At 50.6% G+C, this 27,939-nt stretch overlaps 3 protein-coding genes across 3 annotated transcripts; 2 read left to right on the top strand and 1 right to left on the bottom strand.

The window, feature by feature from the left end:
* Positions 1-1,813: 1,813 nt before the first annotated feature.
* Positions 1,814-5,295, bottom strand: LOC141803477 (uncharacterized). Its single transcript, XM_074687543.1, has 3 exons — positions 5,073-5,295; positions 4,179-4,475; positions 1,814-3,542 (listed from the first exon to the last, which is right to left on the bottom strand). The coding sequence occupies exons 2-3, from the start codon at positions 4,462-4,464 to the stop codon at positions 2,038-2,040; spliced, it is 1,791 nt and encodes a 596-aa protein (XP_074543644.1). The 5' UTR covers positions 4,465-4,475; positions 5,073-5,295; the 3' UTR covers positions 1,814-2,037.
* LOC141803478 (dynein axonemal intermediate chain 2-like) lies at positions 5,086-11,005 on the top strand. The gene is made up of 12 exons (XM_074687544.1): positions 5,086-5,268; positions 5,818-5,979; positions 6,535-6,656; positions 7,419-7,561; positions 7,638-7,751; positions 7,824-7,963; positions 8,212-8,334; positions 8,765-8,988; positions 9,224-9,359; positions 9,860-10,006; positions 10,130-10,351; positions 10,681-11,005. Exons 1-12 carry the CDS (start codon positions 5,086-5,088, stop codon positions 10,729-10,731), a joined length of 1,767 nt encoding a protein of 588 aa, XP_074543645.1. The 3' UTR covers positions 10,732-11,005.
* A 505-nt stretch (positions 11,006-11,510) lies between these two features.
* LOC141803244 (uncharacterized) lies at positions 11,511-27,586 on the top strand. The gene is made up of 9 exons (XM_074687206.1): positions 11,511-11,817; positions 15,679-17,320; positions 17,377-17,567; positions 17,979-18,052; positions 18,702-18,761; positions 18,811-19,207; positions 20,645-21,875; positions 24,006-24,157; positions 25,928-27,586. The coding sequence occupies exons 1-9, from the start codon at positions 11,589-11,591 to the stop codon at positions 27,493-27,495; spliced, it is 5,544 nt and encodes a 1,847-aa protein (XP_074543307.1). The 5' UTR covers positions 11,511-11,588; the 3' UTR covers positions 27,496-27,586.
* The last annotated feature ends 353 nt before the right edge of the window (positions 27,587-27,939 follow it).

Consider the following 27,939-nt stretch of genomic DNA (forward strand, 5'->3'; position numbering starts at 1 on the left):
TCAGCCCGGGCTGATCCGGATCAGGGTTCACACTGAGAGGGGGGTCAGAACTGGACTCTGCCCTCTGCAGGACCGGAGGACACTTCACACAAGCCTTCAGCATCTAGACCTCACAACCTAACAGCTGATCTAACCCCGAGCTAAGCTAGCTGATGCTGCTACTTCCTGTTTACACAGATGAGCTCTCCTGATTGGACGGAGAAACAGATGTTTCCTAGCAACGAATAAACACGTCCTGAGTGTTTCTGTCAGAGTGTTTCTGTTCAGAGTGTTTCTGTTCAGAGTGTTTCTGTCAGACTGTTTCTGTCAGACTGTTTCTGTCAGAGTGTTTCTGTTCAGAGTGTTTCTGTCAGACTGTTTCTGTCAGACTGTTTCTGTCAGAGTGTTTCTGTCAGAGTGTTTCTGTCAGAGTGTTTCTGTCAGAGTGTTTCTGTTCAGACTGTTTCTGTCAGAGTGTTTCTGTTCAGAGTGTTTCTGTTCAGAGTGTTTCTGTCAGACTGTTTCTGTCAGACTGTTTCTGTCAGAGTGTTTCTGTTCAGAGTGTTTCTGTCAGACTGTTTCTGTCAGACTGTTTCTGTCAGAGTGTTTCTGTCAGAGTGTTTCTGTCAGAGTGTTTCTGTCAGAGTGTTTCTGTTCAGACTGTTTCTGTCAGAGTGTTTCTGTTCAGAGTGTTTCTGTCAGACTGTTTCTGTTCAGACTGTTTCTGTCAGAGTGTTTCTGTCAGACTGTTTCTGTCAGAGTGTTTCTGTTCAGACTGTTTCTGTTCAGACTGTTTCTGTCAGAGTGTTTCTGTCAGAGTGGGGTTAAAGCTGGAGGATCAGTTTGATGGAGCTGTAGATCCAGAACCATCAGGATCCCTGAGGAGACCGGGCAGAGATCTGAAAGTCCAGGTCATGTGACTCCACGCCAGCATCCAGACCAAACTGATAAAATCTGATTCAGAGTCCAAAATGCAGCCTTCATTTACAGAGACAGAGGCCATGAGGCAGGTCCTGATATTTTTCATGTTTGTTGTATTTTGTCAGGGCTTGTCCCAACAAAATATTGTTCGTTAAAGGGACAGTTCCGTTTTTTTGAAGTGGGGTTGTATGAGCTCTATGTGACCACTAAGGACATTAGATACAGTAGAAAGTTGTCTCCTCTCCCTCAGTAAGACACAAACTGTAATCGATGGTGACGAGGAAATAGACGCTAACAGGGAGAGACGGTACCAAATTCAAAGGCTATTTTCTCTGCCTACAAGAACTAAAATCAAAAAGTAACACCACAGTTTATGAGTACGGTACATAAAATATTTTAAGTGCATTAAGTCTTCGGAAATATAAACATTTATCTGGACCTAACTAACTCATGTGTCCTTCCGCGCAGAGCTAGTGCGCTCCGTCCCCCCTCCTCCTTCCAGCTGTAGGGAATTTAAACAAGCTATGCTTCCAGCGCTGGTTTTAGCCTCGTGTAAGTTTGATCAATTATCGTAATTCTTTTGTTTGTACTCTAAGGATTGTGAGGCAGCGTAGGAAATTCAAAATGAGTGACTATGACAGCAACGATGAAGTTTCATTCACTTTGGAACCAAAAGTATACCTGTATGAACCGGAGCACACAGAAGAAGAGCTGCTACAGATGGAGACTGAAAGGAATACAGAGGAAACATCCACGGACACTGGACATCAAGACAGAGTCAGAAATACTCAGTGGTGTAAATTTCTGAGCTGTGACCAAACTGACACCTGAGCGTGTGGATAAACACACACACACACACACACACACACACACACACACACACACACACACACAGCATGCTGTGATGATGAACTCAGCTGGGTTTTTGAAGCGTTTAAACTTTATTGAACAGAGAACGGTTGGAGCTGAAGGGGCTCTGGGCTCAGTCCGATGGTTCTGATGGTTCTGATGGTTCTGCTCCCTCAGCTCCGTGGTGCTGAACAAACACTGATTCAGGTAAACCTCAGGTGAGTTTTCGTCTCTACCTGACTGATGCATGCAGACACAGTGCAGCGGTTTAAGCCCCGCCCCCAGCACCTACAGCTGGATGAAGCCTGAGAAGAACCCGTCTGTCCGCAGCTGCTCCGACCTCTGATCGGGTCCAGACCCGTCCACGCCATGGACCTTCAGGTGTCCATTGAGCGAGCGTTTGGCCTGGAAGCTCTTCCCGCAGAAGGAGCAGCTGTAGGGTTTCTCCCCGGTGTGGATCAGGATGTGTCTCTTCAGGTCCACGTCCTGCATGAAGCCCTTCCCGCACACCTGGCACAGGAAGCGCCGCTCCTTGTTGTGGAAGCGGATGTGTGTGTCCAGCGTGTTCTTCTGCGTGAAGCCTTTGCCGCAGAGGCTGCAGGAGAACGCCCGCTCCCCCGTGTGGATCTTCAGGTGCATCTTCAGGTTGCCGCTCTGGTTGAAGGCTTTCCCACAGAAGCTGCAGGTGAACGGTTTCTCTCCGGTGTGGACCCTCAGGTGCATCTCCAACGCCGCCTGGGCCGGGAAGTTCTTCCCACAGACGTGACACGTGTTGCTGAAGTCGCGGTGTGAGCGCAGGTGGGCGGTGAGGCTGGCGGCGGACTCGTACTGGTCTCCACAGAGTCCGCAGACCCGGCCCGGCTCCTGCAGGTGAGTCTCCACGTGTTTGACCAGGTACTTCCTCCTCTGGAAAACGTTCCCGCAGACTTTGCAGAGGTGAGGCGGCGCCGCTCTGCGAGCTCGCGGGGGTTTGTCTGGACTGTCTTTGTGATGTTTGGTCATGTGACGCTGGAGGCCACGCCTCTTCTGGAACTCCTGACCACAGATGCTGCAGGTCTGAGCCTCCTCGCAGTGCTCCAGCAGGTGGCGCTGCAGGGACGACAGGTGGCAGAAGGCGCGGCTGCACTCTTTACACTTGAACTCTTTCTCGGCGGCGTGGACGTGCATGTGAGACGTCAGGTTCCCTTTCTGGCTGAACTTCTTGCCGCAGACGTCGCAGGTGAACGGTTTCTCCCCGGTGTGCAGCCGCACGTGCAGCTCCTGCGCCAGGATGGAGTTGAAGGTTTTCCCGCAGAAGGAGCAGGTTTTACTTTGCTCCTGGTGCATCTTCAGGTGAGCAGCCAGGTCGGAGGCGGAGCCTAAGCTCTCCCCACAGAAGCCGCAGCGGCAGTCTTTGTCCTGGGAGCAGACCTGCAGGACGTGTTTGAGCAGGAAGCCTTTCCCCTGCAGAGTGCGACCGCACACGTGACAGTCCAGCTTCAGCGTGGGAGCCGAGCGCTTCCGTTTGCTCGCGCGGAGCGGTCTGTTGGCGAGCGGCGGGCGTCCTCTCCTCTTCTTCTTCTTTGAGGGACTCACAGTCCGGTTCTGGGCGGTCCAGTCGCTGTCGGGCTCGTCCTCGCTGAGGATGGCCGAGCTGCTGGGGGACAGGGGCTGATGGTAGGACAGGGGGGAGGACTGGGGGGACTCCGGGGCCGGACTGGCCTCCTCCTCCTCAGGTCCAGAATGGTCCAGGTCTGCAGGGTCCACCAGGGGCGCGAAGTCTCTGAGGTTCAGGCTCAGCATCTGTGGAGAGTCTGAGGAGGAGAACACAGCTGTTAGACCCACAGAGGACACAGGTGATCTACCTGAGCCCCAGCTGTCTCCACCAATCAGGAGCCACGCTGCCACAGCCATAAAAACACAGACTATCCCTTTAATTCACTCATTCAGACTGCTTTAACATTAGAGAGGGTGTGTGTGTGTGTGTGTGTGTGTGTGTGTGTGTGTGTGTGAGTGTGTGTGTGTGTGTGTGTGTGAGTGTGTGTGTGTGTGTGTGTGTGTGTGTGTGTGTGTGTGTGTGTGTGTGTGAGAGAGAGTGTGTGTGTGTGTGTGAGTGTGTGTGTGTGTGTGTGTGTGTGAGAGAGAGTGTGTGTGTGTGTGTGTGTGTGTGTGTGTGTGTGTGTGTGTGTGTGAGTGTGTGTGTGTGTGAGTGTGTGTGTGTGTGTGTGAGTGTGTGTGTGTGTGTGTGTGTGTGTGTGTGTGTGTGAGAGAGAGTGTGTGTGTGTGTGTGTGTGTGTGAGAGAGAGAGTGTGTGTGTGAGAGAGAGTGTGTGTGCGTGTGCGTGAGTGTGTGTGTGTGTGTGTGTGTGTGTGTGTGTGTGTGTGTGTGTGTGTGTGTGTGTGTGTGTGTGTGTGTGCTGCGGGTCCTGCGGGTCCTCGGTGCGGACCTACCTGCTCTGGTCAGCCGGACTTGGGGCTTCAGCACGGCATCGAGCAGCCTCCTCTGGCGGCTGACCTCCCGCTCGGAGCGCTCCACGCGCTCCTCGTACTCCGCCACGGTGTCCTCGAGCAGAGCCACGATCTCCTCCGCGGCCGCCGCGAGCCGCGCGGTGAGCAGCGCTCTGAGCGCCGGGACTTCAGCCGCTTCTCCTCCGCTCTCCAGCTGCAGCAGGACGGCTTCAGCGGCGGCGCTCAGCCGCTCATGGACCGACACCCGCAGCAGCTGCACCCCGCACATCCTGCTGCTGTCTGCGGACAAAGAGCAGCGCTCACTGCACACACACAGTTAAACACACAGCAAAACACACAGTAAAACACATACACACACAGTAAAACACATACACACACAGTTCCGCGTCGACGACTGTTTGAGTCGAGCGAACCACAGGGCGAACACTGGCCCCTGCTGGACGGGAGGGGACACTACTAGAAAAAAGACGGTTCAAAATTTACCTTTTCATTCATCACACACACACACACACACACACACACACACACACACACACACACACACACACACACACACACACACACACACACACACACACACACACACACTCCCTGAATATTAACCAGGTGTATCTTCAGTGAAACCTCCACAGACTGATCCCTCAGACCGACTCACTCTGTTTCTGTGGATTTGTCAAACTGATTGGAATCAATAAAGTTGATTGACGACAAAAAAAAAACTCGCTGTTGCTAGGATACAACACACTCCAGAGCAACGTCACGCCGCTGCTAGGCAACAACAAACTCGCTGCCCCGGTCTGAAGTTGGTCCGTTAGTTTAACGGTTAGTCCGTTTAAGAGTCCGTGAGTTAGTCCGCCTGTCCCGGGTCCCCCTTACCGTCAGAGACCGGATGGAGATCGTCCGCGTGTACACGAAGCTCCGCGCGGAGTTCGGCCGGCAGGGTCTGTTCTCGGACCGGGCCGCGGAGCTGCTGGGGGACCTCCCTCCGGACCCGAGTCTGGCTCTGCAGTTCATCGAGAAAACCCCCCGAGACCAGGCCACGCAGGCCTGCAGGGACATGTCCGAGCACCAGGTGAGCCCTGAAACACACACACACACCTTCAGGGACGAACACACAGGAAGTACCCAGACCCCTCCACAATAAGAGCGCTACAGGTCTGTGGACTCTGGGCTCAGAGGAGCTTGATGTTGTCTCCTCTCACTGGAGATGTTGATTTATCCTTTGATTAATAAACATCTCCAGATTTAAGCTGTTACTTAATGAATTTATCAATGTGTTTATCAATGTTTATTGTGTTGTTTACTAAGGTGTTTAATGAAGTGTTTGTAAACTGTTAACTGTTTAAAAATGTGTTTATTAATTTCTATTATTATGTTTGTTGTTATGTTTGTTAATGTGTTTGTTAATGTGTGTATGATTGTGTTTTTAAGCTGTTTATTAAGGTGTTTATTCATTTGTTTATTTACATGTTTATATTTTCTTATGTTTATGAATGTGTGAGAGTCAATGAGTCCATCTCCCTCTAACGTTTGTACTGTCCCTTTAAAAATCTCAAAGACTGAGGGTGACCTGAGGTCCAGGTCCAGGTCCAGGTCGTGGTAAAGGTGTGTGTCTCTGCAGGTGAACACGCAGCGCTTTGAGTCTGAGAGCTGTGGGATAAACCACGTGGAGGGGGGGTGGCCCAAAGACGTGAACCCCCAGGAGATGGAGCAGACCATCCGCTTCAGGAAGAAGGTGGAGAAGGACGAGGGCTACATGAACAGCATCCTGCAGCTGGGCAGCGTAAGACCCCAGAACTCCCCAGGTGTACCCCCCACACCTGGTCCACTCACCGAACACCAGCACAGTCCACTTCCACCCATTCTAGTCCAACGTGAGACACCACATTCAGCTGTAGACCTCCTGAGCCGTGACAGTCCCCTACAGTCCAAACTGACCCCGTTAGGCCCACACTGACCCCGTTAGGCCCACACTGACCCCATTAGGCTCACAGCAACCCCGTTAGGCCCACACCGACCCCGTTAGGCCCACACCGACCCCGTTAGGCCCACACCGACCCCGTTAGGCCCACACCGACCCCGTTAGGCCCACACTGACCCCGTTAGGCCCACACTGACCCCGTTAGGCCCACACTGACCCCGTTAGGTCCACACTGACCCCGTTAGGCCCACACTGACCCCGTTAGGCCCACACGGTCTGGTTTCCAGGCCTGGTTCTCCTGACTGAGGTGGTGGGTTTAGACAGAAATGAAATCCTGTAACAGTCCACATGTACGGGCGTGTTTGGACAGAGCCCCGCCCCCGGCTGTGATGTCACCAGATGTGTTGTGTTGAGCAGGTCACGGAGCATTGCATCAGACAAAACAACGCCATCGACATCTACCAGGGGTACTTCGAGGACCAGGACCAGGTGGAGGAGATCCAGGATCCTCCGTCAGCCAAGACCATCAACGTGTTCAGGTCAGGATGACATCACAGCGCACAGGAAGCAGTCAGTAACAGGAAGCAGTCAGTAACAGGAAGCAGTCAGTAACAGGAAGCAATCACACACAGGAAGCAGTCAGTCACAGGAAGCAGTCACACGAAGCAGTCAGTCACAGGAAGCAGTCAGTCACAGGAAGCAGTCAGTCACAGGAAGCAGTCAGTCACAGGAAGCAGTCAGTCACAGGAAGCAGTCAGTCACAGGAAGCAGTCAGTCACAGGAAGCAGTCAGTCACAGGAAGCAGTCAGTCACAGGAAGCAGTCAGTTACAGGAAGCAGTCAGTCACAGGAAGCAGTCACACACAGGAAGCAGTCAGTCACAGGAAGCAGTCACTCACAGGAAGCAGTCACACACAGGAAGCAGTCAGTCACAGGAAGCAGTCACACACAGGAAGCAGTCAGTCACAGGAAGTAGTCAGTCACAGGAAGCAGTCAGTCACAGGAAGCAGTCACACGAAGCAGTCAGTCACAGGAAGCAGTCACACGAAGCAGTCAGTCACAGGAAGCAGTCAGTAAACCTTTATTTTGCAGAGTGCTGATCCGGATCAGGTCTTGTCAGAACCTCTTGGTCAGAGCAGCTCGGTAAACGTGTCCAACCCGTGGCTCTGATCTGGATCAGAGAGTTCAGAGTCTGGGACTCAGACCTGGAGTCCCAGGCGGTCAGTCCGGGGACAGCATGTGGGTTGTTTTGTACAGGACACAAAGTGTCCCCTGACCCTGAACCTGGTTCTGGTCCTGCAGAGATCCAAACGAGGTGAAGAGAACCGTCACCGGTCTGTCCTGGCATCCTGACGGAGGCAGGAAGTTAGCAGCCGCCTACTCCTGCCTGGAGTTCCAGAAACCCTGCAGAGACCTGAGTCTGGACTCCTACATCTGGGACATGGGTTAGTGAGACAGGCAGCAGGTGGTCCAACCCCCCCACAGAGTCCAGTCCACTCAGACCAGTCCTTTCTGTTTCAGAGAACCCAAACAGACCGGAGATGACCCTGAAGCCGGCGTCCCTGCTGGTCTGTCTGGACTACAACCCCAAAGACCCTCACACCCTGGTGGGGGGCAGCTACAACGGACAGATCGGTGGGTTCAGGTGGGACTGACCCAGACAGGGACCCGTGTGTCTGTGCTCACCTGTGGGTGTGTTTGTTTCAGCGCTCTGGGACACCCGGAGAGGAGGCTCACCTGTGGAGGTGTCCTCCGTGGAGCAGAGCCACCGAGACCCGGTCTACAAGATCATCTGGCTCCAGTCCAAGACTGGGACTGACGCCTTCTCTGCCTCCACCGATGGACAGGTAGGACCAGGACCAACAGGTAGGACCAGGACCAACAGGTAGGACCAGGACCAACAGGTAGGACCAGGACTAACAGGTAGGACCAGGACTAACAGGTAGGACCAGGACTAACAAGAGGACGAACAGGTGGTAGAGACAGGTAGAGACAGACAGGTGTAGACAGACAGGTGGAGACAGACAGGTGGAGACAGACAGGTAAATATGGACCCTGTGGAAATGGTCTTAACTGACTCCGCCCCCTTTCTCAGGTCCTGTGGTGGGATGTGCGCAGACTGTGTGAGCCCACAGACCGGCTGGTTCTGGACCTGAGCAAGGAGGGGAACCTGGACCGAGCTTTAGGAGCCGTGTCTCTGGAGTATGAGTCCACCATGGTGAGAGTTCTGCATCTGGCCCATGAGCCTGAAACAGGGACAGGACAAAGTCCTGGTTCTGTCCTCAGAGGGTCTCTCTCTGTCCTGGTTCTGTCTCTGAGACGGTCTTTCTTTGTCCTGGTTCTGTCTCTGAGACGGTCTTTATCTGTCCTGGTTCTGTCTCTGAGACGGTCTTTCCTCGTCCTGGTTCTGTCTCTGAGATGGTCTTTCTCTGTCCTGGTTCTGTCTCTGAGACGGTCTTTCTCTGTCCTGGTTCTGTCTCTGAGACGGTCTTTCTCTGTCCTGGTTCTGTCTCTGAGACGGTCTTTCTCTGTCCTGGTTCTGTCTCTGAGACGGTCTTTCTCTGTCCTGGTTCTGTCTCTGAGACGGTCTTTCTCTGTCCTGGTTCTGTCTCGGAGACGGTCTTTCTCTGTCCTCTGTGTCCCTGCAGCCCACTAAGTTCATGGTGGGGACGGAGCAGGGCTCGGTCGTGTCCTGTAACAGGAAGGCCAAGACTCCTGCAGAGAAGATCGTCTGTACCTATGAGGGTCACCACGGACCGGTCTACGCCCTGCAGAGGAACCCCCTCTTCCCCAAAAACTTCCTGACTGTGGGGGACTGGACCGCCCGCATCTGGTCTGAGGACATCAAGGAGTCCTCCATCATGTGGACCAGGTAGGAGCCAGAGGACGGGGTCTCCCAGTCCCTGCTGGTTTTAACAACCAAACCTTGATCAGACTAAATCCAGACTGTCTTAGTCCTGTTCAGAGTCCGTCCCAGAGTCTACTGGGGGGCCTCTCCGAACATAAGCTGTGTCTCTGCTTCATGTTACACACCTGTATGTCTACTGTGTGTGTGTGTGTGTGTGTGTGTGTGTGTGTGTGTGTGTGTGTGTGTGTGTGTGTCTCAGGTATCAGATGGCGTACCTGAGTGACGCCTGCTGGAGTCCCGTCCGTCCCTCAGTCTTCTTCACGGTGAAGATGGACGGCGTGCTGGACGTTTGGGACATCCTGTTCAAACAGAACGACCCCACGCTGAGCCTCAAGGTACACACACCTGTACACTGTCAGAAATGAACACACGTTTAAAAATGAGGACACTGTAAAAAATAAAAACACTGTAAAAAAATAAAAACACTGTAAGAAATACACTGACTGTAAAAATACACACTGTAAGAAATATCACTGTAAAAATACACACTGTAAATAATATCACTGTCAGAAATGAACACACATTTAAAAATAAAAACACTGTAAAAAAAAGAGGACGCTGTAAGAAGGTGTCTGAGGTGAAGTGTAAACGAAGCACGGTGAGATAATCTTCGTTGTGACTGAAGTTTTAAACTCTGATCTTAATTTGTTTCATGGTCGTCCGTGTGGTTCCTGGTGTCCATCTTCCTGCCTCTAGTGGACACTTGAGGAGCTGCAGTTTTCAACACTTCCTGTCACACACAGTCGAGGGTTTCTGGGTCTGTTGGACTGATGATGTCATTAATGAAAACAGTAATGATGTCGTTGGTGTTGTCGTGTTGTGGCTCTGACCTCAGGTGTGTGACGACCCCCTGTACAGTCTGCGGCTGCAGGACAACGGGGGTCTGGTGGCGTGCGGCTCTCAGGGGGGCGGAGCCATGATTCTGGAGGTGTGTGCGGGGCTGTCGACCCTGCAGAAGAATGAGAAGAGCCTGCTGTCTGCGGTGAGTGCTCACACCTGAGGCTCACCTCGTGTTGGACGGAGGTGTTTGAGGCTGTTTTTGGTGGAGATGATGACTTTAGGGTAACCATGGTAACGGAGCGATGCTACATCACCGTGTGCGCAGATGTTCGAGCGAGAGACGAAGCGGGAGAAGATCCTGGAGGCTCGGCAGAGAGAGATCCGTCTGAAGGAGAGGAGCCGCTCGGAGCAGAGCCGCGAGGAGGACGGAGGCCGAGAGGACGGAGAGGACAGCCCCGATCAGCTGATCGCCCGGGCGGAGACAGACTTCTTCAGCGTGGTGGAGGCGGAGCAGAGGAGGAGGGAGAGGGAGGAGCAGAGCCAGCAGGTCAGCTGACAAACACGGGACACATAAAACTAGGCTAGCTTAGCTTAGCATAGAGACCGCCAGCACAGAGAAAAGCTAACAGCTCTAGCAATAGCTGCTAGCGTTAGCCTGTAAACTCCCCGTCCTGTCTCTGACGTCAGTGTTGATCCTTGGTCTGAAGACCAGGATCAGGATCAGGATCAGAGAGAAACCTTCAGGTCAGACACAGGAAGAGGGAGAGGACGTGACGAGTGTTTCCTGTTTCAGTGTTTGGTTTCCTCCACATGAAGCCAGAGTCTTTCTGTTTTAACACGTTTGTTTGTTTGTTTGTTTGTTTGTTTGTTTTTCAGGAGAAAGGCGTCTGTGAGGAGAAGGAAGTGAAAGCTGAAACAAAGTCTTGATCAGGTTAAAACCAGCCTGAGCTGAGACGTGAAAACATGTCACACTTTGATCCCAGACGATGGTTTGAGGCAGACTTTAGTTTCTCTGTGAACATGAACTGAGAGATTTTACGTTTAATAATCAGCTTCAGACTGTGAGATGTGACTTTGTTCTTCGTTCTGTATTTCAGCAGTAAAAACCCTCTGAGGTCTGAATCCCTTCATCAGACGAACCAAAACAAGCGATCAGACGCTCACGGCACCAAAAGTCCACTTTCTGATGTGTCTGTGAAAAATAAACAAACAGATAAAAATCTGCATTTTCCACCTTCAGGTTTGTGTTTCTTCACTGATCCCTCTTTCAGTGTAACCTGTAACATGTCAGTTTAAAAACATGTACCAGCGACACCTTGTGGTTGGTGAAGTAATAACAGTCATATCCAGGCTGTAAAAATGGAAACAGGAGTCATGAACCTTTAATGTAAACAAACATTTATTTCTCTCCTTCCTGCTGATTCATTTGATGCTGACTTTAATAAAAAAGGCTCAGGGTCAGAGAAGTTTTTATCTTTGTTATAAAAGTCACAGATCAGTCAGAAAAAGCTGAGACTCTCAGGGTTTAGACGGAGTTGGCTTCAGAGGAGGATCGATTATAAAACATGAAAAATTTAATAATTTGAATAAAAAACTCTAAACAGTAAAATCCTCAAACTAAGAGGATTTAATCTTTTATCTTCATGTTTTTAAGCTACAGCCGATGGTTAGCGGTTACACAGAGGAAATGACGTTTGATTGAAGCGGAAGTACCGCCCACAGCTCGAACGTTGGGGCTCCCGGAAGTGTCCTCGCGCTGTTTACATTCTTTGTTCGCGGGAAAGATGTCCAAAAAACGATCAAAGGCGGCGGAGGACCGGAACCTGCGCGCGCTGATCGACCAGCAGCTCGCGGCGGCGGCAGAGCGGATCTTCCGGCTGCTGAAGGAGCGCGAGACGGCGGGAACCGAGCAGCTGCACGAGCGGCTCACCGAGCTCATCAGCGCCGCCGTCACACACATCCTGACCGGATACAGAGCCCAGAGGGGGGCCGGGGAGGGCGACCAGGAGCCAGGTAAGGGTCCCAGAGACGAGCTGAGACACCACAGGAGAAACCCAGGTCCAACAGGGTCCAGACAGGGTCCAGACAGGGTCCAGACAGGGCTCAGATAGAGTCCAGATCCCAGACAGGGCTCAGATAGAGTCCAGATCCCAGACAGGGCTCAGATAGAGTCCAGATCCCAGACAGGGTCTGAACAGGGCTCAGATAGAGTCCAGATCCCAGACAGGGCTCAGATAGAGTCCAGATCCCAGACAGAGTCCAGACAGAGATCAAAAAGGTTGGATCAGTTCACAGGGGCTGATCAGACTCAAATCATGAACCAGGATCAGGTTTTTTAAGGATCTGGATCTGTTTGAGTGAAGGTCTGGACTCTGAGGTGGACTGAACAGAAACTGAGGACCAGCTCAGTCAGTTTCAGTAAAACAGGATCAAACAGAGACCTCAGTCTGCAGACCCCCTCATGTGGTCCTGAAGGAGTCTGATCAGCTGTTCGTGGCTCAGGATGGAAACAGAGACTGATCCAGAATCTGACTGGTCCATCTGTCAGTCTGTATCAGACTGTTGATGTGATTGGATCAGAACTGGACCAACAGAATCCACTTCCTGTTGATCCAGGATCCAGTGACCTGGTTTTATTTTGCTCTGAAAAAAACATCCAGATACAGACCAAAACCAAAGACCAAATCTAGACCAGCAGATCTCCACCTGAGGTTACAAAGTCCATTACATCACTTTAGTCCATAGGGGGCGCTAGAGTCCACATAGATCCTCAGACCTGCTTTAAAACTGACATTTAATGAGGACACAATCCTACATGAAGTCCAGACTCTGATCTGGTTTTTAGGTTCCTGAAGGCTCAGCGAGTAAAACACGAGTCTGAACATCCAAGAGTTTTCATTTGGGTCCTTTAGCCCACAGACCCCTGGTAGGAGAGACCCCCCCCCCCCCCATCGTTACAGTGATTAGCCTAATGTTATTGCTGTGTAATAATGAACAGTGCTCCGCTTAGTGATGACAGCATCAGGCGGCGTTTACACTTCCCCGTCGATCAGTCTGTGAACACTCAGGAAACGTCCGTGTTTTTTTGTTTTGTTTGTTTTTCCATCGTTGGGCCGGACAGAGTGATCGACGTGTCGCAACAAAAAAAACATGAAAAACCATAAAAACCTGTCACAGTCATATCAGAGATGATCCCACAACTTTACGACCCTCGTTAAATTATTCCAAAGACCCCCAAGCTACGGTCCCCGGACCCCTGGTTAGGCCTGTCACGATAACAAACTTTGCTGGACGATACTTTTCTAAAGTATTATTGTCGATAAACGATATTATTGTTAATATTATTCTGATTTTTTTCCATTTTTTCATTGGTGTAATTATGATAAATGGGATAATAAAGTGAGTACTCCATATCAAAAGCAAGAAACTTTAATTTCTTAAGAGTATTTATCTGTAATTAAAAGGTCAGGATCTTTGAAATAGAATAAATTAAACTAAAAATATAATAAATTTAACAAACAAGAAAGAGAAAAAAATACAATGAAAATGAAATGGACTCTTTTAGAAAAAAATACATGTCAATTAAAATAATTAATACTAATCGAAAACAATAAAACATAGACCCTGTCTCTACAGAAAAAACTAAACTCCAAAAACAACAATAAAAGCTCTAGCCTAAATCAAAGGGAGTTTATACAGTTCCTGAATTGTTTGTAACATGTCCTTTTTCCCAGTCAATCCGTACTGTCTGTCAAACATTTTGAACATTTCTGGCTTTCAGCCGTATTGAAGGGCTGCATTTCTTTGGCGATGTAGCTGTCTTTGAGCGCCCACCATTTGGAGCTTTTATTTCTGTTTCCTTTGCCGACCAAAAGCCTCAGTAAGAGCGGATTGTCAAAGAACAAGGCTCCGCTGCACCTCCCCTTCTTCTTCTTCTTCTTCTTCTTCGTCGCCACTATTTTCAAACAAATGCCACATATCAGCTCGTTGGTGTTCATGAGCTCACACTTTGTTCATTCTGATAAAAACTAAATATTCCCACACTGGGACTGTGGCAGGCGGCTTAAGAACCGTATCTTTGGTGCCATCACTCATATTAGCGTGTGTTTCCTCCTTACCCCTCAGGACGCTCGCTTCAGCTCTCTCCGTGTGTACGCGCCAGCAGCCCCGTCTTCACCCCAAAGATCGTATTTTTGACAGACGCTCACTCCGCTATAAATCCGCTAAATCTGCTAAAGAGCCCGATGTTAGGAAAGATAGACGTAGTGAGCCATCTTCTCATTCAGCCTCTTTGGTCCAAAGAGAGGAGGAAAACAAACATGCAGCACGTGTCAGTTTATCCAGGCTGGGAAACTTACCCAGGACGTTTTTATTTATCGTTCGGTTCATTGATTTATTGATTATCGTGACAGGCCTAGCCCTGGGAGTCCACTCTGAGAGTCACTGCTTTAACCTGTCCCTGTCTCTGTCTCTGTGTCTGTCTCTGTCTCTGTCTCTGTCTCTGTCTCTGTGTCTGTCTCTGTCTCTGTCTCTGTCTCTGTCTCTGTCTCTGTCTCTGTCTCTGTCTCTGTGTCTGTCTCTGACTCTGTCTCTGTGTCTGTCTCTGTGTCTGTCTCTGTGTCTGTCTCTGTCTCTGTGTCTGTCTCTGACTCTGTCTCTGTGTCTGTCTCTGTGTCTGTCTCTGTCTCTGTCTCTGTCTCTGTCTCTGTGTCTGTCTCTGTCTCTGTGTCTGTCTCTGTCTCTGTCTCTGTCTCTGTGTCTGTCTCTGACTCTGTCTCTGTGTCTGTCTCTGTGTCTGTCTCTGTCTCTGTCTCTGTCTCTGTGTCTGTCTCTGTCTCTGTCTCTGTGTCTGTCTCTGTCTCTGACTCTGTCTCTGTGTCTGTCTCTGTGTCTGTCTCTGTCTCTGTCTCTGTGTCTGTCTCTGTCTCTGTCTCTGTCTCTGTGTCTGTCTCTGTCTCTGTCTCTGTGTCTGTCTCTGTCTCTGACTCTGTCTCTGTGTCTGTCTCTGTGTCTGTCTCTGTCTCTGTCTCTGTGTCTGTCTCTGTCTCTGTCTCTGTCTCTGTCTCTGACTCTGTCTCTGTGTCTGTCTCTGTCTCTGTCTCTGTGTCTGTCTCTGTCTCTGACTCTGTCTCCGTGTCTGTCTCTGTGTCTGTCTCTGTGTCTGTCTCTGTCTCTGACTCTGTCTCTGTCTCTGTCTCTGTATCTGTCTCTGACTCTGTCTCTGTGTCTGTCTCTGTGTCTGTCTCTGTCTCTGACTCTGTCTCTGTCTCTGTCTCTGTGTCTGTCTCTGACTCTGTCTCTGTGTCTGTCTCTGTGTCTGTCTCTGTCTCTGACTCTGTCTCTGTCTCTGTCTCTGTGTCTGTCTCTGACTCTGTCTCTGTGTCTGTCTCTGTGTCTGTCTCTGTCTCTGTCTCTGTCTCTGACTCTGTCTCTGTCTCTGTCTCTGACTCTGTCTCTGTCTCTGTCTCTGTGTCTGTCTCTGACTCTGTCTCTGTGTCTGTCTCTGTGTCTGTCTCTGTCTCTGTCTCTGTCTCTGACTCTGTCTCTGTCTCTGTCTCTGACTCTGTGTCTGTCTCTGTCTCTGTCTCTGTGTCTGTCTCTGTCTCTGACTCTGTCTCTGACTCTGTCTCTGTGTCTGTCTCTGTCTCTGTCTCTGTCTCTGTCTCTGTCTCTGTCTCTGTCTCTGTGTCTGTCTCTGTCTCTGTCTCTGTCTCTGTCTCTGTGTTTGTCTCTGACTCTGTGTCTGTCTCTGTCTCTGTCTCTGTCTCTGTCTCTGACTCTGTCTCTGTCTCTGTCTCTGTCTCTGTCTCTGTCTCTGACTCTGTCTCTGTCTCTGTCTCTGTCTCTGTCTCTGTCTCTGTCTCTGTCTCCCAGAGTTGTGTCTCTCTGTGGGGCTCCGGAGTCTGAAGCAGACCGTCTGTGGTGAAGACCAACTGAAGGACTCTCTGCCCGGCTCGTCCTACAGACCAGAAGACGTCTCTGAACCAGACCAGGGACCGACCTCTCCAGAGGATGCAGGCGATGAGGAGGAGGAGGAGAACGATGAAGAGGCGACGCCTCACTGCTGCAGAGTGTGCGGGAAGTCCTTTGACAGGAAAGGTTTCCTGATGAAGCACGTGGAGAAGCACCTGAAGGAGGCGGAGTTTCAGTGTGGTCTGTGCGGGGAGCACCAGGAGACCACCGATGGACTGAAGCTGCACCTTCAGACGCACCGGGACAGCAGCAGGACCTGTGACGTCTGCGGCAAGAAGTTCCCCTCCATCCGGGCGCAGGAGACACACCTGAGGCTGCACACGGGAGAGAAACCCTTCAGCTGCCACGTCTGCGGGAAAGGCTTCAACCAGAAGGGCAACATGGTGACGCACATGAGGATCCACACGGCGGAGAAACCCTTCAGCTGCTCCGTCTGTCAGAAAGAGTTCAGCCACACCGGCTCCCTGGAGCGGCACATGAAGGCCCACGACGGACAGACTGCGTTCAGCTGCAAAGTCTGCAGCCAGAGCTTCAACAAGAGCAGCGAGCTGAGGAGACACATCCGCAGCCACGAGCTGGACGAGCCGCCGCCGCCGCCGCCGCCGAGGAGCCAGCGCAGGAAACCCAGTCTGACCCCGTCCCACTGCTGCAGCGTCTGCGGGAGCGCCTTTCACAACAAGGGGAACTTCGTACGGCACGCAGAGACCCACCTGGACCATCCCGAGTGTCGCTGCGGCGTCTGCGGCGAGCAGTCCGAGTCCTCAGAGAGTCTGCAGCTTCATATCCAGAGCCACCGAGAAACCACCCGGATCTGTGACATCTGTGGCATCAGCTTCAGGGACATGGAGATCCACATGAGGACCCACACAGGCCAGAAACCCTTCAGGTGCAAAGACTGCGGCAAAGACTTCCCCAGGAAAGGCTCTCTGGAGAGACACATGAAGCTCCACGCCGGCGAGAGGCCGTACATCTGCGAGTTCTGCGGGAAGACCTTCATCGAGAACACGGTCCTGAGGAGACACATCAAGAGCCACACGGGAGGAAAACCCCGGATCTACTCCTGCGACGTCTGCGGTAAGAAGTTCACCATGAGTCAGCACCTGGACGTCCACAAGAGGATCCACACGGGGGAGAAACCCTACAACTGCAGGGTCTGTGGGAAAAACTTCAGACAGATCGGGAACCTGGACTCTCACATGAGGATCCACACAGGAGAGAAACCGTTCATCTGCAGCCTGTGCGGGAAAAGGTTTCGTCAGAAGATCTCACTGGAGACCCATGAGCGTTTCCACAAGAAGGAGAAACCGTTCAGCTGTCAGCTCTGCAGCAAAGGCTTCGTCCAGAAGATCGACCTGAAGAGACACATGCTGACGCACACCGGGGAGAAACCCTACAGCTGCCAGCTCTGCGGGAAGAGCTACCAGGAGAAACGCTCGTTAGACTCCCACATGAAGGTCCACTCAGGAGAACACACGGGGAAAGAGCCGGCCCAGACCCCGAACCTGAAACCACCAGAGGGAGTCCAGGCCGACTTCATCCAGCTGTAGATCACTGAGTCAGCACGGTGGACTCAGACCAACCCAGGAACCCTGGAACCAGGACTCAGAGTCTGTTCGTTCACGGGACTTCAACCCCAGGGAGTCTTCAGCTGGACCTGCAGACAGAGAGGGACTCTGGGTCCAGCTCAGGACGAGTCACCAACGAGCCAGACCTCAGACTTTCAGAGCTGCTCGGGTCCTCAGACCAGCTGAGACTACGTCAGGTCAAAGGTCACAGCAGGAAGGGTCCAGGTCCTCCAACAGACCCCTTTCTTTCTGTCGTTCTTTCTTTCTTTCTTTCTTTCTTTCTTTCTTTCTTTCTTTCTTTCTTTCTTTCTTTCTTTCTTTCTTTCTGTCTTTCTTTCTTTCTTTCTTTCTTACTTTACTGTCTTTCTTTCTTTCTGTCTTTCTTTCTGTCATGGGGACTTTTATAAATTTTCCTCTGGATGAAACAGAAACAGATGGGTGTAGTTTGATGAAATGATGATGTTTTATTCTCATGTTGCTGTAAAGAGGGTCAGAGAGGATGAAGCTGGTCATGAATTGTAAAACCAGAACATCCTCCACTAGATGGCGCTGAGTTGTTTCTGCTGAGACCTGCTGACTTAGAGGAAAAGGACAAAGAAGCAACAAGAAACCAGGGACATGTCCTTTTTTCTCCAGCGAAGAAAAGAGTAAACGAGGGAGAGGAGGGTCAGGCTCTGGTTCTGGGTCTGGTTCTGGATCTGGTTCCTGAGGTGGAACAGGCCCACATGTTTCAGTGAAGCTCTGATACCAGGATGTGTTAGTTACATAATTCACTGAGTGGTGTTGGATGTCAGCTGATGTTTTAATAAAATGAGAGAAGAAGAAGTTCTGTTTCCTGTTGGTGATGAAAAGACGTCAGATCTGTTCCTCTCCTGTTTCTGTCTCTTCTGCTCTTCTGTCTTTTTTCTGTCTGACAGTCAGGCTCCAGTGTTTACCCTTACAGGCAGTGGTTGGTTTGGTGTTGTCGTAGGAACCAGAGCCATGAATCAGTCCAGTCTGACTGAGGCAGGAAGCTCAAAGTAACATTTAGGAGTGACCTGTGTTAATGATGATAATCTGAATTAAAGTGTGGTTTAGGATCAGGCAGATATCTGGAGGGGAGACTTTTCTAAGACCACTAAGGTTTTAGAAAAGTCAAATGTATTGAAAATAAAAAACTAAAACATCACTTGTACAGTTTTATAAACACAAAAGCTCATAAAATTATTAAATTTTAAACTTTTTTGTCTTTATTGTGAAGATAAAGTAGATATTGTGGCTCCTGCATGACTTTATCCAGGTGAGCTGAGGACAAAGTAAAGGATGCAGATCCTGCTGTAAGCTGACAGGAGCAGATCTGTTCTCTCTTCCGTCCAGCAGGGTTCGCTGTTCGTTCCTGCGCTTCGCGGCACCAGCGAACAGTCGTCGACGCGGAACACTGTGTGTGTGTGTGTGTGTGTGTGTGTGTGTGTGTGTGTGTGTGTGTGTGTGTGTGTGTGTGTGTGTGTGTGTGTGTGTGTGTGTGTGTGTGTGTGTGTGTGTGTGTGTGTGTGTGTGTGTGTGCAGTGAGCGCTGCTCTTTGTCCGCAGACAGCAGCAGGATGTGCGGGGTGCAGCTGCTGCGGGTGTCGGTCCATGAGCGGCTGAGCGCCGCCGCTGAAGCCGTCCTGCTGCAGCTGGAGAGCGGAGGAGAAGCGGCTGAAGTCCCGGCGCTCAGAGCGCTGCTCACCGCGCGGCTCGCGGCGGCCGCGGAGGAGATCGTGGCTCTGCTCGAGGACACCGTGGCGGAGTACGAGGAGCGCGTGGAGCGCTCCGAGCGGGAGGTCAGCCGCCACAGGAGGCTGCTCGATGCCGTGCTGAAGCCCCAAGTCCGGCTGACCAGAGCAGGTAGGTCCGCACCGAGGACCCGCAGCACAGGCAGCACAGGCTAACAGGAGCTAGCCTCCAAAGCTAACAGGAGAGTTTGTGCGGGGTCAGAGAAGTTTCTGGATCTTTCTGTTCACAGTCTGACAGCTGAGACACATCCGGGCCACAAAACACCAAACCAGGTCTAAACAAACCGACAAAACCAGAGAAAACCTGTTAGCAGGAACAAACTACAACTCCCAGAAGTCTCTGCCACAACAACCCGCAAAGCCTTATGGGAGCTGCAGTCTCTACATGCTCCAGCTCATAGAGTCCCTCTCATCCTCTCAAACATTTATCAACTCCCTGGACTTAAATCAGAGCAGAGACCTTAAAGGGACAGACCCTCAGTAAGTCCAGACTCAGACTGGTCCACACAGAAACCTGGGACTCAGACTGGTCCACACAGAAACCTGGGACTCAGACTGGTCCACACAGAAACCAGTGACTCAGACTGGTCCACACAGAAACCAGTGACTCAGACTGGTCCACACAGAAACCAGTGACTCAGACTGGTCCAAACAGAAACCAGTGACTCAGACTGGTCCACACAGAAACCAGTGACTCAGACTGGTCCACACAGAAACCAGTGGTCAGACAGATCAGTCTGTGGGCCCTGTGACCCGGACAGGCAGAACCTGAGATCCATTTCCTCATCACCTGGACGAATCAGACAAATATCAGAGACAGATTTTCCTCAGATTAAAGCCCAGATGTTCTTCATCCCCTCAGAGAGGAACAGATCCAGAAGGTTCTGGGTGAGGAGAGAGCGACCCGGCCCGATATGAGCCAGCTGGTCCAGAGTTAAACAGGCTGCTGTCAGAGACCCTTAATGAGTTATTAGGAAACGAAACACGTCTGTGGTTATGGATCATTGTTTGTTCATTTGATTCATTTTACCTTTTTAAATTTATGTTTGTTTGATTTTATTTGTTTTTCTTGATCACCTGTTTTTCTTCATCCTCTCAGTCTGACGTTGGCCTTGCTACGTTTCAGAAACTTTACGTCAATAAAGTTTATTTTGAATTAGAGGAAAGAAGAGAGGGTAAGTGAGACGACTCCCTCCTCTTCCTCAGCCCCTGATGATACGATGAGAGCCTCTGTGCTCAGAGAAGAAACCACTCAGGTCAGGGTCTGGGTCTGGGTCAGGGTTTCGGTCTGGGTCTGGGTTTGGGTTTGGGGGCTCTGGAGCAGAGAGAAGTGAAGGGCCAGTGATCGGGTCCCTCCATCAGTTCTGCAGCAGCTCAGGGTCAGGATCAGGGTCAGGGTCAGGATCGGTTAACTGGTCCTCACAGGTCCTGATCCAGACCAAGACTTTGAAGAGGACCACATCAAACAGCAGCAGAACCAGGTCCTGATCCTGACGTGTTCGATCGTTCAGTAACTCTGCGTCTGTAACGCTGTGTCCGTGTGTTTCAGAGAGTCCTGCAGACGCCCAGCAGCCGAAGGAGGAGCAGGAGGACTCTGAGCCCCCCCACATCAAAGAGGAGGAGGAGGAGCTGTGGAGCAGTCAGGAGGGAGAGCAGCTTCAAGGACTGGAGGAGGCTGAGACCACCAAAACCACATTCACTCCTGTCCCTGTGAAGACTGAGGAGGAGGAGGAGGAGAAACCTCACACTGACCCACATCCAGAGACTGATCCAGGACCACACACTGACCCACATCCAGAGACTGATCCAGGACCACACACTGACCCACATCCAGAGACTGGTTCAGGACCACACACTGACCCACATCCAGAGACTGGTTTAGGGTCAGTAAGTGAGCAGAACTCTCCAGACTCCATGGAGACTGACGACAGTGACTGTAACTGGACTCAGACCAGCAGCCAGTCCGGGTCAGAGGGTCAGAACCGCGGCGGCGCTGCAGAGAGCAGCCTGGAGTCTCCGGTGAAGGAGCGGCCTTTCCCGTGCTCGTACTGCGGGAAAAGATTCAGCCTGAAGGGGAACCTGAACCGGCACATCAGAGACCACACTGGAGAGAGACCCTTCCCCTGCTCCGACTGTGACAAATCCTTCAAGGACAGCGGCTCCCTGACCGCTCACATGAGGTGTCACACCGGAGAGCAACCGTACAGCTGCTTGTTCTGCGGGAAAAACTTCAGCGGGCGGGGGAACATGACCCGACACATGAGGATCCACACCGGAGAGAAACCCTTCAGCTGCTCCGTCTGCAACAAGAGCTTCCACGTCAAAGAACACCTGAACAGACACACAAAGTACCACACCGGGGAGAAACCCTTTAGCTGCTCCGTCTGTGGGAAAGGCTGCGCCCAGAAAACAGACCTAAAGAAACACATGAGGGTTCACACAGGAGAGAAACCGTTCAGCTGCCCATTCTGCGGGAAATGCTGCTCTGAGAAAGGAGACCTGACCAAACACATGAGGGTTCACACTGGAGAGAAACCCTTCAGCTGCAACGTCTGTGGGAAAAGCTGTGCTCAGAAGGGAAGTCTAAAGATTCACATGAGAGTCCACACGGGAGAGAAACCCTTCAGCTGCTCTGTGTGTGGGAAACGCTTCACTGTGACTGGACATCTGAAGAGACACATGAAGCTGCACACAGCAGGGGACAGTCAGGGGGCGGGGCCAGGAGTCACAGAGTCAGCTGGAGGACAGCAGGAGGTGGACGCTGTGGAGCTGAAACAGACGTAGTGATGGTCAGCAAAGTCCTGGTCCCACTGAGCGGTCGGGTTTGGATCAGTCCAGTCTGATACGGTTTGGATCAATAAAGTCTGGTCCTGTTGTGTTTCCACAGCCAGCCGTGTCCTTCGTGGTCGACAGCGTGTTAGCTGGATGTTAATATGTGCGTTAGTTACATAATAGACACCACAGCAGTGCGACACAGGGTACCACGCTAATAAAACCAACGAAGAAGAAAAACGTGACACAATAAACAAAGAGCAACGATGAAGACGTGCAGCGTTTCGTCTTCTCACTGATCGTCATGTGACTCTTTGTGACAAAGAACAATCAAGCTTAGTTTCAGAGAAGTCTGTGAGCCACCAGGAGAAATACAGCAGCTGCTGTCACACAGGAAGTGACCATTCTTTCAGCCAATCAGAGAACTGCAGTGTTTCCAGCTCCACAGTACTGGTCTGTAATTTAAGGACCTGTCCTGGTTTTAGTCAAAGGAAATGTGTACTGCGCTGAGACAAACTGAGCTGGACCTCTTGGTGGAAACAGAGGTGGGAGGTGTGGACCTCTCTGACCCCTCACCTGGTCCTGATCACCTGGTCCTGATCACCTGAGTGACAGACTCAGAGCGTGTGTGAGCAGAGTCAGAGATGAGCAGGAGAAGACGTCTGACAGTCGTGTTTCTGCAGAGCCGGTCTCAAAGTTTCAGGACGCGTGCTGTTCTATGATCCTGTTCTGAGGTCCTGGTTCGGGTCTGACCGACTCAAACCGGACTGTGGCTCAGACTCTCTGACCTGCAGCTCTGTAAGCTCCTGTTAAACCCTGATAACTTATTCCTGTGTTAATAAAAACTCAAACCTGCCTCACTCCGACACGTCTGACTGTTTTTATTTGGCCTGTGCGGGGAGTGAAACAGGAAACAGGAAGTGGCGCTGAGTCAGGTAAGATCACATGCAGACAGAGGGAAACCTGCTCACAGACACGTCTCACTGAGCGCCCCCTGGTGGTCATGTTCATCTTTGAGTCCGCTGTGGAGTGGAGGGGGCTCAGTGAAGACCTCTGAGTCCTTCTGTTCACCCCCTGACCCCCTGACCCCCTGACCCCCTGACCCGGTCTCTGAGCTGCAGGTCCAAGGTGAGAGTGGAGCCACGAGTCACGAGGACCAGAACAAAAACACAGGAAGTAACAACTCCTCCTGTCCTCCAAAATAAAAGCTCTGATCATGAGACTCTTTCAATACATTTAGAGACAAGGTCAAAGAAAAACACAAACATTTGATTCTCTGACTACAGGTGAGTCTACAGGTGAGTCTACAGGTGAGACTACAGGTGAGTCTACAGGTGAGTGTACAGGTGAGTGTACAGGTGAGACTACAGGTAAATCTACAGGTGAGTCTACAGGTGAGTGTACAGGTAAGTCTACAGGTGAGTGAACAGGTGAGTGTACAGGTAAGTCTACAGGTGAGTCTTCAGGTGAGTGTACAGGTAAGTCTACAGGTGAGTCTACAGGTAAATCTACAGGTGAGTCTACAGGTGAGACTACAGGTGAGTCTACAGGTGAGTGTACAGGTAAGTCTACAGGTGAGTGTACAGGTAAGTCTAAAGGTGAGTGTACAGGTGAGTCTACAGGTGAGTCTACAGGTGAGTCTACATACTCCCCTTGGCAAACCTCAGACCTCGGTCGCCTTCACAAACAGCTGATTGTCACACTTCCTGGGCCTGTGTTTCACTTCCTATGCGTCACTTCCTGTGCGTCACTTCCTGTGCGTCACTTCCTGTCGGCTTGTGATCTGACTCTATAAAAACCTTCATTCGATGAGTTAATGTGAGTTTGAGCTTCAGAGATAAAGTCTGAGACCCAATGAGCTCAAACATTCCTCTTTTCAGGGTTCAGAACCAGAACCGGGTCATCATCAGAGCCGGGCTCAGATCCTGGTTCAGGGTCAGCAGATGGAGCTCTGATGATAGTAAAGTCCTGTAGAGTCTGAGGCTCAGTTAGAGACACATTTTGGTCTCAGACAGTTTTTCTTTTAACTTTTAATGAATTTATTTAATAATCAAACCGGAAGTCAGAGAACAGGAGAGGAATTCTTCTCTTTAATAAAATTCATCTCTGTGAAAAACACTCAATCCTGTCTCTGCAAGCACTCCTCTCCTCAAAGAGTCTTTTATTGTGAAGGAGTGTCCCGGAAGTGCGGGTCCTGTCGGAGCTGTGGAGAGAGGCCGTGGGTTGGTCCCGTCCGGATCCGGTTTAGGTCAACAGGACGGAGATGGAGACACACCTGAGAGAGCTGCACGTGGAGCTGACACCTGACACCGAGCCTCGAGGAGGTCTGACAGGTCTTTACCTCTGCTAACGATGCTAACGATGCTAACAATGCTAACGATGATAAGCTAACAGGAGCTACAGCTGCATTAACAGCCTGTTAGCCGCTGCTGCTAACGATGAAAACACACACACACACACACACACACACACACACACACACACACACACACACACACACACACACACACACACACACACACACACACACACACACACTCCCTTTTCTGTCTTTAGTCTCTACAGGTGGTAAAACCTGTTTGTTTTTTTCAGTCCTTCAGGAAAAACGACAGAAATCAGAGAGAGACCATCCCACTGCTGAGTCAGTTCATGCTGAACGCTTTAACTGGTCTGAGAAAGGTCTGGTCCGTCCCTGATCACTGTTAGAGGTTTTAATCACTAAGTCAAAGAAATCTCCTCCAGACCCGTTCACAAGTTTTATCTGTCTGAGAGATTTAAGCTACGGAAGCCTATTGCATTCACAAAACAACAACTCAGGTTTTTCAGAGTAATTTATTCTCTGGTTTGTTTTATTGTGGTAATTAATTCTGTTTTTAGGAGTAATGTTTTTCCCTGAAGTATCGAGATACTTAGTAATCCCGTGAGAACCTCCAACCTGCAGACGACTCCCGTGGATGTGTGGTGGCTCCTGTGTCCCGCATGGATCAGAGATCCTGTTCGGCTCATATATGCCTTATCCTTAACTTTGTACCGGTCCGTACCGGGTCAGTAAAGGTAAGGTATTAGCCACACACAGGGTATGAAACCCTTGTTATGATTTCTTTCTACCGGCTTTCCAGTGTAGAAGCAATTCATTTTTTTAATGCCACATCTTCGTCTATTCCTTAAGTATAACACTGAACCATAGGCTTATATAAAATATAAGGTTAAGTCGAAAATATAACAAGGGTATCAGACCCTGTGTGTGGCTAATACCTTACCTTTATTGACCCGGTACGGACCGGTAGAAAGTTAAGGATAAGGCATATATGAGCCGAACAGGATCTCTGATCCTTGCAGGACACAGGAGCCACCACACATCCACGGGAGTCGTCTGCAGGTTGGAGGTTCTAGCAGGATTTCTAAGTAGCTCAATACTTCAGGAAAAAAAAAAATTACTGATAAAAACAGGAGGAAAAAATTACTCCTAAAAACAGGAAAAAAGTAATCTGAAAACAGAAAAAAAAACCTCCTAAAAACAGAAATAATCATAACCAAAAACAAACTGAAGAATAAATTACTCTGAAAAACCTGAGTTGTTTTTTTTTTTCTTCAAGTGAATGAAATACGCTTCCATGTTAACCTCAGAAACACTCAGAGAGGAGGAAAAAGATGAGCTGTGCTTTCTGCTCCGTTTGTCCTCAGACTGATCCTCACCTCCTCTGTTTTTTTCAGCTGTGAAAATCTTTTGGCAAAAAATGTGTGAATTGTTTTCCTGAAAAAAAAGTGATAAAGAGTTTAACTATGGAAAAATGTGTTTTATTTTTATTTATATTTTTATTTTTGGGTTGGGCTCTTTGTGAAAAATATGAAGAAAAAATACCTCACACACATCATTACCCTCCTTCTCTTTTGGCAAAGTTATATTTTAACACAAAGAAAAACAGAAAGGGGCCCAGGAGCAGATCTGATGTTTGTAACGCTCCTCTCAGCGTGTCTCCATCTCAGTGAGATCCTGACGAGAGGATCAGATCGAGCGTTGACAGAAACAAACTCATGGAAACGTCTCTTTGTGTTTCAGATCCACCCTCAGACGTCCTGATGGTGATCGTTGGAGCAGAGGAGCAGCAGGAGTGGATCATTAAAGAGGAGGAGGAGGAGGAGCTGTGGAGCAGTCAGGAGGGAGAGCAGCTTCAAGGACTGGAGGAGGCTGAGACCACCAAGACCACATTCACTCCTGTCCCTGTGAAGACTGAGGAGGAGGAGGAGAAACCTCAGTCCTCACAGCTTCATCACAGACAAAGGCAACAGATGGAGACAGGAGCTGATGGAGAGGACTGTGGAGGACCAGGGAGGACCGTGAGTGAGGACTCCTCAGAGACTGAGGTCAGTGACTGTGACGGGGAGGGGAACAGAGAGTCTGAGTCTGGTCTGGACTCTGAGGGACTCAAAGACGCCCCTGTTGAGCGTAGAACTGTGGAGCGGTCGTACAGCTGCTCCGAGTGCGGTCAGAGATTCGGTCGTAAACCACATCTGAACGCTCACATGAGGATTCACACAGGAGAGAAACCCTTCAGCTGCTCCTTCTGTGGTAAAAGATTCTCTCAGAAGGGGAATTCAATCAGTCACATGAGACTTCACACTGGAGAGAAACCCTTCAGCTGCTCCGTGTGTCAGAAGAGGTTCAGATACAGCGGAGACGTCAGCAGACACATGAGGATCCACACAGGGGAGAAAAACCTCAAACACAGGGTCAGCCACCTGATCGAAGACCACATCCTCACAGGACCAGGACCAGGACAGGGACCAGGACAGAGCTTTGACTCTAAAAGACCAGACCTGTCTGTGAATCCTGCTGATCGACCTCATGAAGCTGGGGCCGGGGTCAGCGAGGGCGGACTGGGGGAGCGCTCAGAGTCTCAGTCAGGTGAGGACGGACTGAACCCTGACAGAGAGTCGTTCAGCTGCTCCGAGTGTGGGAAAATGTTCTGTCGCAGAGACCATCTGATGAGCCACATGAGGACGCACACCGGAGAGAAACCCTTCAGCTGCTCTGTGTGTCACAAACACTTCAGCTGCAGTGGAAACATCCTGGCCCACATGAGAACACATACAGGAGAGAAACCATTCCAGTGCTCCTTCTGTGGCCGAAGCTTCAGCCAGAAGGGAACTCTACAGCTTCACACCAGGATCCACACGGGAGAGAAACCCTTCAGCTGCTCCTTCTGCCAGAAAAGATTTGCTCATAAAAGAAGAATGACTCTGCATTTGTCGGTCCACACCGAGGAGAAACGCTTCGGCTGCAGCGCCTGTGACAAACGGTTCACCTGGTTCACGCAGCTCAAGACCCACAGGTGTGTCGAGGAGCCGTCACAGCCCCGGCACACGGCGAGAAAAGCTCTGAAAGAAACCTACAGCTGCTCCGAGTGCGGGAAGAAATTCAGCCTCAAAGGGAACCTGAAGACTCACATGAGGATTCACACAGGAGAGAAACCCTTTGGCTGCTCTGTGTGTGGAAAAAGCTTCAAACAAAAAGTTCACCTGACAGAGCACATGACCATCCACACAGAAGAGAAACTCCATCACTGCAGCGTGTGTGGGAAAGGGTTCAACAAGAAGTTACTGGTGAAAAAACATTCCTGTGTTTGACTCCAACTCATCCTCCACGCAGGGTCCTCAGAGGACTCCTCAGAGGACTCCTCAGAGGACTCCTCAGAGGACTCCACAGAGGACTCCTCAGAGGACTCCTCAGAGGACTCCTCAGAGGACTCCTCAGAGGAGTCCTCTGAGGAGTCCTCTGAGGACTCCTCAGAGGACTCCACAGAGGACTCCACAGAGACCTCTTTTGGTCCCACACTGAACCTGCAGTCTGGCCTCGGTGTGTCCCCCCTGACAGGCTCAGATTGGTCCTCTAAAGCCCCCTTTCTGCTCAACGTTAAACACTGACCTGGATCCAGACGGCGCCCTCTCTGGGTTCATTTCAGTATTTCTGCTCGTTTCTACAAAACTTTCAGATACGGGTCAAATGGACCGGTACCACTGGAGGCAGTGTGGCTGTTAAAACCTGATGTGTAGCTTTAGTGAAACATGAAG

This window comes from Halichoeres trimaculatus, unplaced genomic scaffold, assembly GCF_033239565.1.
Source record: "Halichoeres trimaculatus isolate MK-OKI-2021-1 unplaced genomic scaffold, fHalTri1.1 fHalTri1_scaffold_14, whole genome shotgun sequence".
Lineage (NCBI taxonomy): Eukaryota > Metazoa > Chordata > Actinopteri > Labriformes > Labridae > Halichoeres > Halichoeres trimaculatus.